The 20,630-nt window shown below is 53.4% G+C and overlaps 1 protein-coding gene across 1 annotated transcript in view; it reads left to right on the top strand.

The window, feature by feature from the left end:
• Positions 1-20,630, top strand: part of DNAH10 (dynein axonemal heavy chain 10) — a 97,865-nt gene that overhangs the window by 56,866 nt on the left and 20,369 nt on the right. The window contains exons 38-51 of the mRNA XM_039879264.1: positions 630-749; positions 1,937-2,082; positions 3,254-3,406; positions 4,398-4,658; positions 5,988-6,160; positions 7,161-7,254; positions 7,554-7,721; positions 8,277-8,465; positions 10,336-10,507; positions 11,586-11,789; positions 12,414-12,494; positions 14,736-14,933; positions 15,470-15,631; positions 16,942-17,116. Of these exons, the coding sequence (XP_039735198.1) occupies positions 630-749; positions 1,937-2,082; positions 3,254-3,406; positions 4,398-4,658; positions 5,988-6,160; positions 7,161-7,254; positions 7,554-7,721; positions 8,277-8,465; positions 10,336-10,507; positions 11,586-11,789; positions 12,414-12,494; positions 14,736-14,933; positions 15,470-15,631; positions 16,942-17,116 (2,296 nt within the window). The remainder of the gene's footprint in view (positions 1-629; positions 750-1,936; positions 2,083-3,253; positions 3,407-4,397; positions 4,659-5,987; positions 6,161-7,160; positions 7,255-7,553; positions 7,722-8,276; positions 8,466-10,335; positions 10,508-11,585; positions 11,790-12,413; positions 12,495-14,735; positions 14,934-15,469; positions 15,632-16,941; positions 17,117-20,630) is intronic.

Genomic DNA, 20,630 nt, shown 5'->3' with positions numbered 1-20,630 from the left:
GGTCAGTGCCCCTGGCGGTACCCTCGGGAGAAGTTCCAGTGCGTCACCTGCTCCAGCAGAAGCCCAACCCCCTCGGGTGGCCTTTCTCGGAGCGTCTAAACTCTCCCTCCTGCTCAGGCACCCGCGGGTGGCACTCTATTTGGGGGAGAGTGAACTTTCCTTAAAGCTGGGTTTGCACGGCACCCCTGTGATTGACGATCGGGGTACAGAGCGTGTGGGTGGAGGGGAGGGCCGAGCCTCCCCAAGCGCCCGGTGGCACCTACTGTTTCTCAGTCTCTCCCCTGCCCCTTCCTGGTGAGATGCCTTAACGGGGTGCCCGTCACACCAGTGCCGCCCCGCTACAGGACTCAGCAGTCTGTGTTGAAACTGCCTGTTTAATTTCCTCTCTGTATCCCCATCGAGAGCTGTAGGCGTAGGGACTGGGGCTGTCTGCCCACTGTCATATTCCCGGGGAAGGGACTCAGTAAGTCTCTGTCCAGGGGACAGGGACACGCGTATCGTTAGTTCAAAATGCTCAGTACGTATCTGCCAGGGAAGAAGCAGTATCAGCTCATTTCGCGCACGTGCTGGAGCTGCTCCTGTGTTTCCATGTCTGCGACCGAAGCACGATGGACCGTTATTTCCCGCAGGTCACCTCCCAACCATGTACGACTTTCATTTTGATTCTGCCCAGAAGAAATGGATACCCTGGAATAACTTAGTTCCGAAGTATGTTCACTCTCACGAGAGGAAATTCAGCGACATCCTGGGTAAGCGAGAACCAAGCCCCTGTGCCTCTCTCTGCTCTCGTTCCGTGAGAACGTGAAAAAGATGCCGCGGTCTCCGTGGCACTCCGGGTCCCACCCCGACGGCTGGTGGGGAGAAACCGAGCAGAGTGAGCCGCGGGCCCTGCCGCGAGGGTGGGGCGTTGGATTCCTTTTATGTGCTGCTGGCTCCGAGAAACTTCGGATGGATGCCTGTGACTCTTGGTTCTTTCCCCAGGGAGGCCGGTCCCGATGGCGGGGCGGGGCTGGGCCCGTGCTGCCGTGCCTCTGCTCACGCTCCCGCGGGCTCGCTTCGGCCCATGTCGCTGGCCAGGAGCGGGAAGGAACGAGGCAGTGTTTTGCAAAAAGGTGCCACCTCTTTGCAAAAAAAAAAAAAGCTGTGTACCGCAGATATTTGTATAGTGAGCCAGATTTTAAACTCATTCCTCTGGCCGTTTAGATCTCAGGGGACACGTAGCATTAGTGTCAGGCCTGTGCCAGAGCTGATTCCGCGGCTCCACGTCTACGATCGAAGTGAAATAGACCACTGTTTACTGCAGGTCGCCTTCCAACCTTCTATACTTTCATTCTGATCCTGTACAGAGAACATAAGAGTATAGAGGCCGAGTATTTCCACAAAATAAGTGTCCGATTTTGGCTCTCATAGAGTGAGACATACCAGTTTTTTTCACGAGCCGATTAGAATTAAAAGCCGCCAGCATAGGAGTGAGCCAGACCCGCATCTGAGTTTTCATGCCCTCTGCAGGGGAAGTCGTTGGTCAGGAAACCGGGTCCTGCAATGAATGAGTGACGTACGCAATGCAGCAGCTTAGCGTTTAATATCCTGCGTACAAGTCAGGACTGGCTATTAAACGTGGTTTGGGTGTTCTAACCCTGGGCTGTGGCGGGGATGGCACGGCTGTAGAAATGTAGAAATTCACCCTTAAAATGGATGACTTTTCTGATACGTAAGTCACACCTCCGTAAAGCTATTAAAAATAGTGGTTGGGGAAGGGAGCTTCTAAGAAGACTTTACCCATCTGTACGTTTTCGAGGTCACATCTGAGGTTTTTGCTGACACTTTCTGTGGGATTTAGGTGAGTCCGTGGAATTCCACATTGCCGTAGGCTACCCCGCCCCCCCTACCCCCACCGGCATTTCTGTGATGCTCCTGTTCTTGACGTATTTCTTAGTTCACACGGTGGATACGACCCGCACCACCTGGATGCTGGAGCAGATGGTTAAGATTAAACAACCCGTCATTCTGGTCGGTGAATCTGGCACCTCGAAGACAGCCACCACCCAGAACTTCCTCAAAAATCTGAGCGAAGAGGCTAATGTAAGTCAGTGTCTGTATGCGCGATCGGATGCTGCGTCGCAGACCACCGCAGCACGGAGGCGGTGGTGGGGGTGGTGATGGCCGGGCTTTGCAGTGGGCCTTGTCAGGGACGTGGGAGGACTGGGCTAGTCTGCCCAGGAGGGGTCCGCTCACTCACATCCCGGTGCGTGCAAACATGGTTTATCACGAGCTTCGAGAAGGCCATTGAGGAGGGCACAAAAGGGATGTTTCCAGCCGGAGGGCCCTACAAGTCTGTGGAGACGGGCAAAGGGAGGCTGTGTTCAGAAGCGCGCCCCAAACGACCCATCTGCTGGGACCCAGCAGCTGGTGCTCATAGGCCCAACAAGGTTACCTGAGCACACCCGCCGTACAGAGATGCACGTTCAGCTCATAGGCACCTGCCCACCGGGGCACCTCAGTCGGGGGTGTTAGCTAAGGCAGTGGTCCTCAGACCAGAAGCATCACCTGAAAGCTCGCTAGACACGCCCCAGATCTACTGATTCGAAAAGCGTAAGGATGGGGCCAACCTGCTGTAGGACACGAGCCCTCCAGATAATTCTGATGCGTTAAGCGTGAGAACCACCCATCAATGAACTGTCACCAGCCACTCTGAGAAACAGTGGGGGGGCCGGAGCACCCATGCACGGGGGCGTGCTCCCCACACAGGGCTCCGGGACCGGCCTCCCGTTCACTGGGCAAGCAGTTCCGAAGAGGGAACCAGTGGTTGTTCTCGCTGGCTTTGACCTGTTCGTCAAGACGCAGCAGCTTGATTTTGATGCAGGCACTTGGGTTTGAATGTTGCTCTGCGGTGCTGAGGATGCCCCTGTGCAGATCCCTTCCTCTGAGGTGATCGCCCCAGGACGTCGTCCAAGCAGTGGTCATCGACCCCCTCCCACAGACGAGAAGAGCGAGACTCCTAAAGGTTCAGTGCGGAGCCGAGGCCCCCGTCCACATCGTCCCCGAGGTCCACACGCGGCAGCTCCTTTGCCTTGGGCAGCCTGCCTAAGGGGAGGGGGCGTTCTTGCTTTAGCTACAGACACATTGTCTTATTAAAATGTTAGTTCCTGTCCCACTGAAGCTGGAAAAGAGATGATACAGCTCGTGGTCGAACGTTTACCGCCCATACCGCGAAGAACAGACCAACTTTTCGAATGATTTCTTTCTGTTGCAGATCGTGTTAATGGTCAATTTCTCCTCCCGCACCACATCCCTGGATATCCAAAGAAATTTAGAAACGAACGTAGAAAAACGAACCAAAGACACGTACGGCCCGCCCATGGGCAAACGCCTGCTGGTGTTCATGGACGACATGAACATGCCAAAGGTAGTGCCGGTCCCGGGGCGGGGTGGGGCTGACGCAAGCGCACGGAGCGCGTGTGTGCGCGGACACCTGTCTCTGCTCTGCGTGATGTCTGCGGGGCGCGCGGGTTTTGGGGAGCTGGCGCAGGAGACAATGTTGCTGGGATGCTCTCCTCACAGAGGGACCTTGTCCTTAGTGGTCATGCTCCTCAGTGTCCCGAAGGAGGGAAGGAGGCGGCATCAGCCGCGAAACTATACCCAGCACGTGGCCGAAGCAGCTTCCAAATGAGCCGTACTTTAGAAGATGACGCTGTTCCCGGCCATGTGCACACGGGGGCTGTAAGGGCGGACGTTTCCCAAGAATTCCTCAGGAGTTTACCCAGCGAAGGGACTTTAGCATGCATGCTGAGTGTGCTTCTGGGGCCAGAGCCCGAGAGTTGCAGTTTTCTTAGTACTAGAATTTAAATTTACATCATTTTTGCAGGACCATTTTCCCCCCCTGAAAATCTATCTTCCAGATGGACTGTGTGCAAAACCGGGATCCATCCGTGCATCCATCCATCCATGCATGCATCCATCCATGTATCCATACACCCATTTCTCTGTTCGTCCATGCATCTCTTCATCCATGCATGCATCTATCCATCCGTGTGTCTGTCCATGCATCCATCCACCCACCTATCTATCCATCCATCCATCCGTCTACATACCTCTTTATCCGTCCATCATCCATCCAATTAACGCATTTCCTGAGCGCCTCCCATGGGAGCGGTGCTGTGCAGTGATGAGCAAAACACATGCCTTCCCTGCCCTCAGGGAACTCATGGTCTAGTGAGGGAGACAGATTTTAAAAAGTTACAAATGAACATATGGTCACACACTTTGAGAAACCCTGCGAAACCACGCCCAGAGTGCTCTGGGGAGAGTCCGGGAGAGGTGACGGCCAGCAAGGCTACGGTTGAGTTCTGCTTTCGGATACGACTGTTCTCTTTTTTTTTGTCTTTAAAACAATCGAGGTGGATGAATACGGCACCCAGCAGCCGATCGCCCTGCTGAAGCTGCTGCTGGAGAAAGGGTACTTGTACGACCGGGGCAAGGAGCTGAACTGCAAAAGCATTCGCGACCTCGGCTTCGTCGCCGCGATGGGAAAAGCTGGAGGAGGCCGCAACGAAGTGGATCCGAGATTCATTTCCCTGTTCAATGTCTTCAATGTTCCGTTCCCTTCCGAGGAGTCTTTGCATTTAATTTACTCCTCCATCCTGAAAGGCCATACCTCGGTAACTCGATTTCCCTTAGCCGTCTGACTGGGGCCTCGTGTTGGGTAGAAATGTGGGCACGGCTGACTTATGCAGGAGGCACAGCAGGCTCCATGCCCACAGCCCATGGTGCCATTAGGGGCCTGTGAACAGGTTTTAATGTCTTTCAAAACCAGAGGGGGAAAAAAAATGAATGTAATCCAGCTTGAATTATATTCATCTTTATACCGATAGTCAAAAAATATGAAATGTTATATTTTTATGAAGAAAGGGACCCAGAGGCAGAAGCGTCTTGGGCCCACGGAAGTCACGATGTGGCCGAGTCACATTGCCACATCGAGTAGCAGCAGCGAATCAAGCAGGGGACTTGGGTTCTGGAGTCAGTCCCCATTCTGCTCCTTGGGCAGGACTCTTGAGCTTTCCCAGGCTCCATTCTCATCTGGAACACGGAGATAATGGCGGTGCCCACCTTGCCGGGTGTTGGGATCGTGAAAGGAGAAAAAAACATGAAAAGCAGGTGGCACAGAGCGCGTAGCAGATGCTCTTTACATTCCCGTCACTGCTGCTGTTATTGTGGTCGATTTGGACCCCACAAAGGGAACCCATTCATTTAAATAACGACCTTCTGATCCTGGCATTTCCCTTCTGCAGTGTGACTTGCATGCTCAAAGTCTTCAGGGGCCAGGCAGGAAAGGCAAAGGTGTGGCATGGCCAGGTGTGACCAGCAATACCTGGGCACTGGGCATGTTCATGCCCTACGTTAAAGCCTTGGCTTTCAAAACCGAGGTCCACACCAGTAAAACTCGAACTGGTTTGAGGGCTGGTTTGGGGCTTTGGTCTCACATCATGTCGGCTTGTCCATTAATGTGAAAATCTAGAAAAGCGAAAGCAGATCGGGCGACGAGTTTCTCTCTTTTAAAAAATTATGGTAAAATTCATACAACGTAAGATCAATTATTTTAACCATCTTGAAGTATACAGTCCCACAGCATTTAGTACATTCGTAATGTTATACAGCCAGCACTGTGTCTAGTTCCAAAACATCTTCATCACCCTGAAGGCAGGGGACTCCACCCCGTCCCCCAGCCCCTGGCACCCACCAGCTGCTTTCTGTTTCTATGGATTTGCCCGTTCTGGACATCTCATGTAAATGAAGTCATACAATAGGCGGTCTTCTCTGTCCGGCTTATTTCACTCAGCATCACATTTTCAAGGTTAACCCATGTCATAGCCCGTGTCACCGCTTCCTTCCTTTTTATGGCCGAATAATATTCCATTGTATGGCTGGACCACGGTTGGCTTATCTGTTCATCCACTGCCAGGCGTTTGAGGGGTCTTCTCATTTTTCAGGTGTTTCACGAGAGCATCCAGGCTGTGAGTGACGAGCTGACGTTCTGCACGCTGGAGCTTTACGAAAACATCGTGCAGGAACTGCCTCCCACACCATCCAAGTTCCACTACATCTTTAACCTCCGCGACCTCTCGCGGGTTTTCAACGGGCTGGTCCTCACTCACCCGGAGCGGTGAGTTCGTTTTGCCTAAGATGTGTCCCACAGTGATGGCTTTTCTTATTCTTTTAGGACAGAGGACTTATCGATGAATGTGATGAATCGATTAAGTACCCGGTATCTTTTTGTCTGTGTTAAGTGAAGTTAAACACTTGGTTTAAGGTGTGTTACCCTGCACAGCCCTTGAGTTGAAGACAGGTAGAACGAGAGAGGCAGATGTGTGGACGTGTGGACAGGTGTGTCCCCTTGATGGGACCGCTCTGCCGACCTCTTGTTCTCAGTCGTGAAGTTGGAATTTGCCTGCGTGGAGCCTTTTGCTCATGCAACTGAATTAGTTCCAGTTCAGTTTGGTGATATTATGTGAGTCTTTGGGAGAGTTAAGCACAGAGGGAGTTAAGTCTGGGTATAGAAATTTGCTCATTAAAAGTAGACTTATTAATGTATTTGCGTCAACGTATACATTCATCTATGTATGTATAAGCATAGTCCAATTTTGTAGATTCTCATTATGAATTGAAAAATGGATTTAAGGACTTTTCTTGTACCCAAACTTACTTTCAGGTGCCCTTGAGGGGCTTGGAATGGCACTTCAGGGGAGGGCAGCTCCAGGTAGTTAGGGTAGAGTGCCAGAAACCGGAGAAAGCTCCAGAACGGGGACCGGATGGAGCTGATTCTTAGAAGGAGCGGCCAGTGGCCCTGATGCTAATTTTAAATTCAGGTATTCCACCGAGTCGGAGCAGTGTCAGGTGCTCATTTTATGTCACAAGTGTCATTTACAGATAATGTTATTTTCTTCCCTACGGCAGGTTAGGTTATAGATGATGACTTTAAGGTCTTTACATCGAATTTGTTAGCTCCCATTAAATGTCATTAATGTGAGCCCAGCAGGAGGAGGAGGGAAAGAACCATAGAAATGTCCTTTTCTGCACCTTGTGTACCCATCTGAGAAGAGCAGCGTTTAGCCCGCTCTTCTCTAGATGACGTCATAGCTGATTTTGCCTCTTCTATCATGTAGGTTCCAGACGGTGACCCAGATGGTGAGAGTCTGGAGGAACGAATGTCTGAGAGTCTTCCACGACCGGTTAATCAATGAGACTGACAAACAGCTGGTCAGTACACCAAACCTACCCGCAAATAAGAAACTAACCGCAGAATCCTTCTCTGGGTGAAAAAAAGAGCATAAACAAACCAATGTATTTTTTATACAGAATATTGCAGAAAAATAGACACTAACAATAAAAGTCAACGGGTAAAAAGGAGGGCAGAGTTTTAAGCACCTTATAGCAACTAGAAAAAAAAATCGAACGCAAATGACTTCAGATAATCCTAGCATATGCTTTTTTTCCTGACAAGTGTTAGCACATATATGTTGTCGAGTTTGGGTCTTCAAGTGGTCTTATATTGTAAGGTACAAGAGCACATCAGAGACTTGGTTACGGAGCATTTTAACGATGACGTGGAGGTGGTGATGAGGGACCCCATCCTGTTTGGGGACTTCCGGATGGCTCTACATGAAGAGGAAATGCGCATTTATGAAGACATCCAGGACTACGAGGCAGCCAAGGCTTTGTTCCAGGTGCGGTGGGGCTCGCTTCTCCCGAGAGCACTTCTGGTGGGAGCCGAGGTTCGCGTGGGTGCCCAGGAGGTGGCGCTGGGAAGAACACCCACCTTTCTGTCTCCTGGTTCAGAATGTGAGCTTGTCTCCCCATCCAGTGGGTCCCACATCCCGCGGTGCGTGGGAACGACCTGAGGAATTCGTTGAACGCACAGAGCCCTGGGCCCACCCCGCCTCGGGTCCCTTCATTGAGCGCATGGAGGGTCCTGGGGTTCCGATGCGCAGTCGGGTTTGGGAACCACTCATCCGACTCCCTAATAGCCAGTCTTATCTTAATCGATGAGTCGAGCCTTGCAATCAGCACTAGCTCGCTGCCAGCCAATCACAAAGCAGCCGATCGAAAACTAGATGGCAAACGCTACACTCAGCGTCCCGTAGACCCAAACGACTCGACGATTTCAACGGTTTAGACGTGGGGAAACATCTCTCCGTTTTCAGTCCCTCCCGGACAGGAGGAGAGAGTCTGTCTCTTGAAACCCAGCGCCCCTTTGAATTTTTTTTTTTTTTTAAATTCAGGAAATCCTCGAGGAGTACAACGAAAGCAACACCAAAATGAACCTGGTTCTCTTCGACGACGCCCTGGAGCATCTGACGCGCGTGCACCGCACCATTAGGATGGGGCTCGGCCATGCCCTGCTGGTGGGCGTCGGCGGCTCGGGGAAGCAGTCTCTCGCCAGGCTGGCCGCCTTCACCGCCGGCTACGAGGTGAGGCTCCCTCCCAGCCCAGAAGCGGGCGCCGCCTGCCAGTTTCTGCAGCTGGCGGTTCAGGCAAATGTTGGAACGATCTGTAGCAGATCATAACGCGATGTTTTCACACAGGATAAAGTGGGGGGATTTTTGGAGGGGGGCTCGATCTTATTTTAACTGAATATCCAAAGCATCTAATCCTTGTGTGGTTTTTGGAACGGAGATCACGTCAAGTTTGAAAGTCAGACGAGCAAACCCTGTGGTTGGTGACATGCACGTGTATGGGGGGAGGCGTGGCCCAAACTCCCGTGGGGCCGGCAGTTTGCTGGCTGCTGCATCTGCACAAGCAGCACAAACGGTTCTGGCCGTTCTTAGACTCTCTTTTAAAAAACCAGCTTTATTGAAATATAATTCCCAGACCATACAGTTCACCCATCAAGTGCACAAGCCAGCGCTTTTTGGTGCCTTCACAGACGTGTGCTGCCGTCACAACAGTCTTTCTTGGAACATTTTCATCCCCCTGACAGGAAATCCTGTGCCTCTTAGCTATCGGCCCCCGTCTTTCTGCACCCCAGCCCTAGAATCCACAAGCCTCCTTTCTGTCCGTATGGGCTTCCGTGCTCCGTACTCTCACACGGGTAGAATCGGGGGGCCGTGTGGTCTTCTGCGGTGGCTGCTTTCACCCAGCGTGTTTTCAGGCTTCATCCACGTGTCAGCTCTTTGTCCCTTTTTACGGTTTCATTAGGCGCCATTGTTTGCAGAGACCACATCCTGATTATCCCTCGCCCACTGATGGACACCTGGGCTGTCCCCGCTTTTTGGCTGCTATGAACAGTTTTGTAATGTGTTTTTTTCCACTTAACTGTATGTCACTGACAGCTTTTCAAGTCAGTAACTACATATTTGCATTGTCCTTAGAAACTGCATGGTGTCGCATTATACAGATATTCCGTACATAAGCCTCTTCTCTTGGTGGATAGTTAGCCTTTTCTTTGTTTTAGTATTATAAATAATGCCGTGATAAACACCATTATTCATGTGTCTTTGCACAGTGATCATTTTTCCCCCAGAGAATCATTTTTTTTTTTTTTTAGAAATTAGAAAATTAGTTAAAGGGCATAAACTTTTAAAAAACTTTTGATATGTGACACCAGATTTCACATTAGAAAGTTTGGAACCTAAGTCCACGGTGGTGTCTGCCTCCTTGGAGAAAAAATAAGAAAGGCCTGGAGACGGAGGACAAAGGGGAAGGCAAAGGACTTTTGACTTTATCCATAACATTGTTAAAAACAGGTTGGAAGCAAACACGACACTATGTTTCCAGTTTTACTGAGGTATAATTGACATATGTCACTTTATGAGGTTTGGCTTACATAAGCTGTGACACGATCGCCACAGTAAATTTGGTCAACGTCCATCCTGTCCTACGGATACAATAAAAACAAATGGAAAGAAACCCCGTTCCGTCTCTTTCGTGTGCGATAGGATTTTTACGTGTCAGCGTCTCAGACAGCTTCTGGTCCCGTTTCTTTACCATCCTCCCACGGTGTAGCTCAGTTTAAACGCTCCGGGGTCCTGCTCGTCTGCGCCTTCTCCCTTTCCCTTTGCTGCTTGGCCCGCCCCCCGCTTCCCTCCCCACTTCAGATGACTCATTTTAACAGCTGAGGGGGACCTTACACCGCCCCCCTTTCCCACACTCACGTGTGGACCGACCTGAGCCCCGCGCACGCAGCTCCCCACGTGTGCTCAGGCGCAGAACGGCCGTCGCGGTTCGTCTGACCGACGGGGGTGCCCGGGGCCCCCTGGTACCGCTGTCCCTCGTCCCTCCCGGATGGCCCGCAGCCCGATGGCCCGTGACGCTCCCGCGTGTCCCGCGTGTCCCCGGCAGGTGTTCGAGATCCTCCTGAGCCGAGGCTACTCTGAGAACAACTTCCGGGAGGACCTGAAGAGCCTTTACCTGAAGCTGGGCCTCGAGAACAAGACGGTGATGTTCCTGTTCACCGACGCCCACGTGGCCGAGGAGGGCTTCCTGGAGCTCATCAACAACATGCTGACCTCAGGTGGGCCTGGCCGGCTGTCCGGCTGTCCATGTTCCGGGCCAGCGCTGCCCACCTACGGGGCGGGACAGGCAGAGGGTTCCCTGCATCCCCGAGGACGACACAGGGAGTGGCCCATGCGGGGGTGGGCAGCTGGTGGGGGGACGCAGAGCCGGGGACGGGCCACCTGAAGGAGATGAGATTGTGCGGCCTCCGGGCAATGCCCCCGTCTAGGTTTCTGTTTTGAAGATCCCTCTGGGCCGTCCTGTGGGGACTAGAGTCGGGGAGGTAAGAGCAGGAGCCAGCGGGGCGGGCTTCCTTCGCTGAGCCAGCTCGAGCAGACTGGGGCTGTGCCACCTGGGGCCTGTGGAGCTGGCGACATGGAGGAGAAACCCAATGGCTTGTCCCAGGGTGGATTAGTTTGCCGACCCAGGGGGGCGCGTGTGAAATGCCACATGAGCAGCCTGGCCGGGGACTTTTCATACATGAGTCGCAGACTTGTAGGGGTCAGCTCTCCATGTCCGTGAATCCCATGCGAGGTCTTGCCTGTGAAGATGGGGAGGGGCTCCCGTGGGCCTGGGTCCAGGTTGTTTATCCTCTGAAGCCCTGAGCTTTGTGGCAGCATCTCTCATCCTCAGCTCTGGTGACATTGAGGGCAGGGGAATTCTTGGCTGTGGGGCCGTCCTGGGCATTATAGGATGGTCAGCAGCATCCCTGGCTTCTACCCACTAGATGACATTAGCCACGCCCCCACCCCAGCCCCGCACACATACACACAAGTTGTGACCCCCAAAATGTCTCCGGATACTGCTAGATGTCTCTGGGGGGGTCCAGTTGCTCCCAGCCGAGACTCTCTGCTTTGATGCTCACGATAACACTCCCAGGTAAGCAGGAGGCATTTTTTTATTCCTATTTCTCAGGTGCGGCAATTGAGGCTCAAAGGGATTTGAGCAGCCAGGCCGAACGAGGCTCGGGTCTCAGCGTCGGGACCCCAGCTCTGCTCTTGGGACTGTCCCCCGTGACAGTGCGCTCTGTCCTTTCAGAGCCTTAGAGCGACAATCACCCTGGGACTTAAAAAACCCAGCGTGTCTTTGCTTTTCAGGAATCGTACCCGCGCTCTTCCCGGACGAGGAGAAGGAGTCTGTTCTCAGTCAGATCGGGCAAGAGGCTCTGAAGCAGGGGATGGGCCCGGCCAAGGAGTCCGTGTGGCAGTACTTCGTAAACAAGAGCGCCAACAACCTGCACGTCGTCCTGGGCATGTCGCCCGTGGGGGACACCCTGAGGACCCGGTGCAGAAACTTCCCAGGTGTGCTTGAGCTGAGCCTGTGCCCCGGCGAGCAGGGCATGTCCTGAGGTGCCGGCAGCACTATAAAACAGGATGCGGTCATCTGGGTGACATTGGGCCTGGCAGTGTCAGGGAGCCCCGCTCTGCCCCTCTCAAGTGCCAGCAGGCTCTCGTGTTGCCCACGGGTGGGCGGTGTCCCTCTGACACAAGGAAATGCTCAGGGTCCCAGGTGCAAGGCCCTTGGTGGGCGTGGCATTGCTCTCTGCTCTCTTCCCACTGGGAAAATTCTGCCAGCCCCATGGAAGGCCATTAGGTCAGAGGTTCTCGATGAGGGTCGATTTTGCCCTGCAGGGGACACATGTCAGTGCTGGGAGACATTTTGGTTGTCACGTGGGGTGGCGGTGGGGGGGTATACCACTGACATCTAGTCGATAGAGGCCGGGGGGCCGCTAAACATCCCACGAAGCGCAGACAGCCTCCGAACAGAGGATCATCTGGCCCGCACGTCAGTGGTGCCGAGGATGGATGAGTGGCTCTCGGACGGGTCCGGCCCCTTCACCGGTGTGCGGGCATTAGAGGCGGAGCCCACGTTCCGGGGCGTTCGGGGTCACGGAGCAGTCACCCCTCTCTCTTGTTCTCTCCCAGGTCTGGTAAATAACACCGGCATCGACTGGTTCATGCCCTGGCCTTCCCAGGCCCTGCATGCGGTGGCCAAGTCATTTCTAGGTGAGTGGCAGCTCATACGGGGACCACAGAAAGTGGTTCGTTATCACTTTGCTGCCTTTGAATTTCGGCCCACTAGATTCCTTCACTGTTAACCCCTATGGCCGTGAAAGGCATTTTTCGGTCTGTTAGTATATTTTTCGTTTATATTGTGTTTTAGTCTATAGGGATTTTGGGGGGACTTACAAGGATAATTTAGGATAAAAATGGATTAGGTATCATCCAAAACAGGAGTTGGTAAACTATGGCCAGCGGGCCAAATGTGGCCCACTGCTTGTTTTGGTAAATAAAGTTTTATTGGAACACAGACTCAGTTGTTAACGAACATAGTGTCTGTGAGTGCTTTTACGTTGCAACCGCAAAGTCGGACAATTGTAACAGACCGTGCGGCTCACAAATATTTCCTATTTAGCTCTTTATAGAAACAGTGTGCTGACCCCTGGCCCAAAGGATGCCCGAAGAACCTTTTGGTAAACTGATTATCAGTTAGCGCCGAATCTACTCTAAGGTTTCAAACTCTTACTCCTTGATTCATTTTAATCTTTGAAATAAGAAAGCAAGTCAATTTATCTTCAAGAAAACACTTTTTTCCCCCCCTGGACCTAACTTGGGCAGATTTATGACACAAGGAGACATCGTAAATAGTATCGACCTTATAAATACATATTCAATAAATAAATAATTAGTCCCCTTATACAGGCCGGATATAGTTTTGGAGGGAAAGGAGTGAAGAGAATGACTCTTTCCTGACGACATAACTTAGGGCTCAGCCAACTTTTTCTGTAAAGGACCAGACGATAAATATTTTCAGTTTCATGGGCCATCCAGCCTCTTGCAAGTACTTAGTTCCACCATGGCCATCATGTGAATGGACGGAGGGGCATGGCTGTGTTCCAGTAAAACCTTACAAAAACAGGCCGTGGGACAGACTTGTCCTGTGGGCCATAGTTTGCCAACGCCGACAGAGGTGCCTGAGCTTCCACAGGTGTGTTAGCCACCTCCATATGTGGACACTTAGGTTTGCTTTCCGTAGTCAGCGGTTTAGCATCTCAAATAACGCTGCATGGAGTTTGCTCAGAATTTCCCTCCTTGGAATGTATTCACCGGCATTGCAATGACTATGCCCCAAAGTACAAATATTTGCGAGGCACTTTTTTTTTTTTTTAATGCATGCCGTGCAAGTGGCCCACGGGCTGTAATTTGCTGGCCCTGGGTGTAATTCAAGATCAGCATCTGGATGAATGTGCACTTTTGGTTAGTCTTTCCCTCCTTCATTTTAACTGGAGACATAGTCTGCTTGGAGGTGAGAGTGTTTTGCTGAGTGAGGTGACCTGGGCCCCGGGAAGGGTCACTGAATCTTTCGGCAGACTTTCAGGCAGACCCGCCTCGGGCCCAGTGTGTGCTGGGCACGGGGTGCAGCGGGGCCACCGGGTGGATTTCTTTCCTGAGGTCCCAAGCCCTTCCCCGCACTGTGTCTCGGTGATTCGGGAGGCAGCCCTTCCTGCCGGCAGGAGCAGAATTTCGTGCGTTCTCAGAGAGAATCCCAGAGCGCGCACCAGGGCTGCCGTCCGGGAAAGCCACCAGCAGGCCATAACTGCTCTTCTCCTTTTTTTAATTAAAACATCTTTATGTCATTTTTTGGTCATGGTACAATATATGTAACATAAGGTTTCCCATTTTCACCATTTTCGAGCGTGCGCTTAGTGGCGTTGAGTGCGTTCACATTGTCGTCGTGACCACCACCGCCGTGAGTCTCCAGGATGGTTTCCTCCATCTCGTGAAACTGAAACTCTTTGCCCGTTAAAACCCGATTCCCCGCCCTCCCCCACCCCCGCAGTCCCCGGTGACCCCTGAGCTACTTTCTGCCTCCATGAATTTGCCTTTTCCAGATATTTCGTGGAAGTCGAATCACACAACACTGGTCCTTCGTGTCTGGCTTCTCTGATTTAGCACGTTTTCAAGGTTCATTCACTCTGTAGCGTGTGCCAGATGCTCCTCCCTCTTTAAGACCGAGGAATATTCCGCCGTGTGGATACACCGCCGTCGGCGTACCCATGCTCCGGTGATGGACGCCCGGGTCCCTTCCACTCCGGCTATTGCGAACGGTGCTGCCGAGAACACGCTTACATCTGATTTTCAGAGCGGGATTGTCATCGGCTCCTGTGAGAATTCTGTGTTTGACCTTCGGAGGAACGCCCCTTTTCCTGTCTTTAAGAGGTGGTTTTTCCATTCCTTCCTCCTCAGGGGATAATCTGATGATCCCAGCAGAGTATACAGAAAGTCTAGTCGAACATGTGGTTCTGGTCCACCAATCTGTGGGTGAATTCAGCATACAATTTCTGCAGAAACTGAGACGCAGCAACTATGTAACTCCCAAGAATTACCTGGATTTCATTAACACGTACTCGAAATTGCTGGATGAGAAAACTCAGTACAACATAGGTAAGACTTGGGAAAGGGGCGATTGGCAGAAGTCGTTACGACTGACGAGTCAGGACCGAAGCTCTGACCTATTCCTTAAGCAGATGTGTCTTAGCAAGAGGCCTATTCAGGACCGAGGCGAAGCAAGGCGTATTTCGGATTTTGCGTTTCAGAGCGATTTTCCTGTGTGAATAGGGTCCTGGCGTGCTTTTTTAAAATCTTCCTGTGTTGGGCCATAAACTGTCTTAGGTCTAAATTTTCATTGCATTAGAGATATCTGATGGCAGCAATGTGCTCTGTTGGAAAATGCTTTTGAAAAATGCTCTGGCTTTTGGCCAGACGGGGTGCTGTTTTCAGAAATACATCCACTCTGGCCGATGCCGGCCAGGATGGCCGTGGAGGCACTGGGAGGCGCGTGACATCTAGTGACAGTGATTTCTTTCCCCCCGGTGACTTCAAGCTGGATGAGTCGCAGTGGGGGCCACTGGAACGCTCACCTGGGTGTGCCGGGGACAGTGCCCGCCTTGATGACAAATGTGGCTGGCCTCTTTCCCCAGCCCAGTGCAAGCGTCTGGAGGGGGGGCTGGACAAGCTGAAGGAGGCCACCATTCAGCTGGACGAGCTGAACCAGAAGCTGGCCGAGCAGAAGATCGTGCTGGCGGAGAAGTCTGCTGCCTGCGAGGCTCTGCTGGAGGAGATCGCCATCAACACGGCCACAGGCGAGTCTGGGCCGGGGATGCCCCACGCAACGGGACTGGGCTCACGGGGAGACGTCTCCGAGGAGCCGCGTGTAGGCGCCGAGAGGGGCATCTTTTGATGCTTCGACGGCCATTCTTGCCCGGTCAGCGTCAAACCCCCTTTAGTCAGCCCTGAGACCTCGCCGCATACAGGACCTGGAGCTGGTGGCCAAAGGGATTGACGGGGTGGGGACAGGTCGTCTCTCCCCGCTGCAGACCCTCCTTCAGCACCTGCCTGTTGACTGCGAAGGTGAACCCCGAGAGATGCCGCGTCGGGAGATACCAGTGCGCTCAGCGTACATGTATTGAGTGCCTGCTGTATGCATTTCCCAGGGCCGCCAAAACGCAGCACTGCCAGCTAGGCAGCTTTAAACGAGGCTTTTATCTTCTCCCGGTTTGGGGGCTAGAGGTCTGAAACGGAGGCGGAGGCAGGACCGGGGTTCCTCCGGGCTCCCGGCGAGGCTCCTCCCCGCCGCCTCCAGCTCCTGCTGTTGCTGGCAGGCCTGGGCGTTCTTCGGCTTGTAGCTGCATCACTCTGACCTCTGCCTCCATCTTTATTTGACCTCCTTCTGTCCACGTCCCTGTGTCCTCACATGGCCTCTCGCGAGGCCACAGCATTGGATTCAGGGCCCGCCGTCACCCAGTAAGACCTCATGTTAACTAGTCACATCCACAGAGACCCTCGGTCCAAATAAGGTGACATTCTGAGGTTCTGGGTGCGTCGAATTTCCAGGGAAACATGATTCAACCCAGTACATCTGTGAGCCAAGCCCCGTTCTACGTGTTGGGGTTACAGCCCTTGGGGAGAGGCTTACGTTCTAGTGCGTGGAACCCGGCAATCGGCGGGTCAATAAGTAGCTGAAATTCCGGACTGAGGTCAGCATCCTGAAGCAAATAAACAGAGTGATGAGACGGAGAGAGGCAGAGCGGGCGGGACACGTCAGGGGGTGTGGCTTTCGAGCTGGGCCTGAGTGAGCATAGGAAGAGGTGAAGTAGCACCAGGCAGGGCAGCCCCAGTGTCCTCAGCTAGCACCGTCCAGTCGGGGTTGGGGGCGTCACACAACACGGAGCGGATAGGACATGGGTGGGAAGGTCAAAGGCAGAGCCGCCGGTCTGGTGGTGGAGTTTGGTGCTTCTGCTCCAGCGGGAGGACCCGTGGCCGCCGTATTGGCCGAGGCTCATCAGACGCCCCCGTGGCCCAGCAGCGACCCTCGATTGGCTCGTGGTGGGGTCCATCCTCCCACGCCCCGTAGCTTCACTAACTTCTCCCACCCCCCGCCCCCCCCCGACAGCGGAGGAAAAGAAGAAGCTCGCGGAAGAAAAGGCCGTGGAGATAGAGGAGCAGAACAAGGTCATCGCGGTGGAGAAGGCCGAGGCCGAGACGGCCCTCGCCGAGGTCATGCCCATCCTGGAGGCCGCCAAGCTGGAGCTGCAGAAGCTGGACAAGTCAGACGTGACCGAGATTAGGTGACCAGGGGCCGTCTGCGCCGCGCGTGGAGGGATGTCTACCCACTATCTACCGCTCCTGACGGCAGTTACCGTAATCGTGGTGTCTGGGCATTTATGGAGCCACGCCACGTGCCGGCCACTGCGCTGGGCACTTTGCATGGCGGGGACTGTTACGGATGGCGGGGGCTGGGGAGGCGAGGTGGCTTGCCCCTGGCCCCCCACTGGGAGGTAGCAGGGCCGGCTGGCCTGGAACCCAGGCCCAGGCCAACTTACGACTCATGAGAGGGACTGGGCTCCCGGGCGATGCGGGCGAGGCGGAGCTTCGTCGGTCACCTCCTCCAGTGCTCAAGGCAGAGGCTGAACAGCACGTGGGCCATGCCGCAGCCGAGAGCGGCCGAATGGGCTTGCGAGCGGAGGAAAGTGGGTCTTTATCGTGGCCCCCCGACATTTTGCAAATCGATCCGTAAAATGACTCTGTCTCCGACAGCCAAGCGGTCCGACTGCTGTCAGGAGGGGGCCAGTGTAGGTGGGTGGGGGTGGGGGTTGGGAGTCTCTCTCCCGCAGGGCGGACTCTCTAGGGCGCTGTTACCACATCTCACTGGTAAATTTAGCACCAGGGGTGACGCCTAGAAGCAGCACGGTCCTGTCCACCAGTCCCCTGTCCTCGTCCTGTCCCCCACCCTAAACCTCTCCTGGTTTAGGGACCTCGGCTCTGTCCTTCCTCACGCCCCACCACGTCCCCGTCTTCAGAAGGGCCCCTGGTCCCAATCAGTCAGGCTTCCGGGGCAGACTCCTGGTTCCAGGCCCGGAGTCGGCTTAGTTTGGGGGTCCGGGCGGAATGGCCGCTGGTTCTCCGCCCACCTGTCCCTACCTGCTGGGCGACACTCCCTGTGGAAAGCTGTGGCCCCGCTGTTCGCTTGTTAGTGAAACGTGTGAGTTTGAGCAGAACGTCAGCGGGTCCCAGAGTAACTCCTGGAGGCCCCCTGAGACGCTGCCGCTGTTGGTGACGAGTCCTTATTTCCGTCTTGGGGTGCGGTCCCCACGAAGGTGGAAGGATGGATGTTTTAAAATTGCAACAGCACGTGTTGGGAGCTTAGACTGTGGTGCAGGGCAAGGTGGAAATTTACACGAGGCCGCGATGCGGGAGAGACGCCAGCACGCACACTGCCGAGGCCGCCGCTCCCAGCTCAGCAGCACAGAGACGAGCTGGGAGCTGGGAGCCGGGTGGAGTTTTGAAGAGAATTCATTTGAAGGGAGGGGGCCTGCGAGTTCCCCCAAAACGCTAAGCGAAGGCGGGAGCGGGGACTTCCACACGGAGGGACCACACGGAGCCCTCGATATGTGTCCTCTGCAGTTAGGTGGCGTGCCTGTGTCGCCGTGGAGACAGGTGTGGGCCAGGAGCCCAACTCACTCCTGAGAGAGCGGTGTGACCTCTGGGAAGCCACTTGACCTCCCTGTGCTGCAGTTTCCTCGTCATAAGATGTGACCCGTAATATTCGTCCCCACAGCATCAGGTGGTTGGTCATGACAGCCCGGTGAGCCCTTCCGTAGGGAGCTTGCAGAACAGGTTTGAGCTCACAGCCAGTGCCCTGTCGACATTAGCTAGGAATGGAGTTCGCACCTCGAAATGACAAGCCGCAAGAAGCTCTTCCCACCTGTTCCCTCCCCTAACCCAGCAGGTAACGCTGCAGGTCATTCGCATCCCTCCATCCGGGGCATTTCTGTGCACGGTCAGGGCGGCCAGTACTCCAGTGTCTCTTCAGCTCCTGACCTGGAATTCTAAGGATTTGTAGAATAAGGGACAGCTGTATATTCTTTTTGCTTCCTTTTTTATTTTTCCCACATTATGATACCCCACGCATACTTTTCTGCATCTTGGCTTTTCTGTCCAGCAATACCTTTCGGAGACGTGTCGCGCGTTGATATACAATGAGCTCCCCAGTATTTTAAAGCCGCCCGTCGCATTCCATTGTCCGTCTGTGCCATCGTGGACCTGACCAGCCCCACCTGATGACTTGCTGGCCCCTTTCCAGTCCGCGGCCTTTATGGTGCGGCAGAGGATAACCCTGACCTCACTTCACTGTGCACTGGGCAGGTCCGCTGGAGCATGCATTCCCAGGAGCGGAACTGCCGGGTCCAGGGCGTGTGCGTTTACGGGGTCTGCGGCTGTCACCTCACGCCCTCCGTGAGAGTGCGGCCGATCTGCACTCCCCTAACCTTCCTTGCCTCCCCCCCCTCCCCCCCCCTGCCCCTCCTCCTCCCAACGCTTGCGAGTGCCTGCTCTTCCACAGCCTCACCAACAGAGGGCGCTACAAGCTCTTCGGATTTTTGCTTGCTTTGTGGGTGAAAAATGGTATTTGTGTAGTTTTAAGGTACGTTTCCCTTATGACGAATGAGGTTGGCCTTTTTTTTTTTTACGTGAAAAGTATGTGCACGAGTCACGAGTATTTCCTTTACTGTGCACTTTAATTCTTTTATGCGCTTTGCCCATTTATCTGTTGGATTTTTTTTTCTTACTCTTTTCCAGGGGGTTTTTCTATAATAGCGAAATTAGCTTTTTATTCGTGATATGAGTTGCGAATATTTTTCCTAGTTTGTCATTGGCCATTTGACTTTGTGAGGTTCGAGCGTGTGTTTGTGTTGGCCACGTATGATTTTTATTTTTATGCAATAGATTTTAGTAATATTTTACTTTGTGGCTCTTGGATGTTATGTCATACTTGAGAAGTCTTACAACTGGAAGATTGGGAAATCATTTCCCCGTGGTTGCTTCCTGTACTTTCATGGTTAAATTCCTTACATTTAAATCTTTGATCTCATTGGGATTTTTTTTTTCTGGGGTTCAATGTGAGTGTGGATCCGATTTTGTTTTTTTGCAGATGACTGCCATCTGGCTTTCTTTTAGGTCACTTTGACATTAAGTGTGCTGATTCAGCACTTGACATCTTGACAGTTTCATAATCCTTTAATTCCCTGAATAGACTTCCTTTCTATAAAGCTTAATTCCCTTTGTAAGAATCCTCAAATATGAAAGCAGGAAGGTCAGGAGCAGTGAAGATTAGCAGTGGATGTCTCTCTGTTGTAGAAAAGGCTCCCTTTGCTCCTGGCTTGCCATTTTACTCTTTTTCCTTTCATTCGGGGGTCACTGGGTGTCTCCCACCTGCCCAGCCTGTGCCAGCACGGGGGTTAGAGCAGCAGTGAGCGGGCAGGTGGGGTCTGAGGCACGGGCGTTCGCACGGGAATCCCACGTGTACACCAGAATGATCCGGGAAGGAAAGGTCTTTGCTGCTGTGACTGTGGATAGTGGGGAACCTGGCCTAGTCTGGGGGGTAGGTGATCACGGAAGGAAGTGACTTTCAAACGGGAAGTGACCGGAGGGGAGGGACTCACCAGTTACAGGATGGAGGCCAGAGGGGCCTCCTGGAGGCTGGAGGGGGCTCAGCTGGAGGGAGAGTCAGGGACATTTGGAGCGTCTGGGGTAGAGCGAGGGAGAGAGGTGGGGAGTGGGCTTCAGAGTGATTATTTTTCTTCA

Source organism: Pteropus medius, unplaced genomic scaffold (genome assembly GCF_902729225.1).
Source record: "Pteropus medius unplaced genomic scaffold, Ma_sr-lr_union100, whole genome shotgun sequence".
NCBI lineage: Eukaryota > Metazoa > Chordata > Mammalia > Chiroptera > Pteropodidae > Pteropus > Pteropus medius.
The sequence above is the reverse complement of the archived record's forward strand: the minus strand, read 5'-3'. Positions and strand labels throughout refer to the sequence as shown.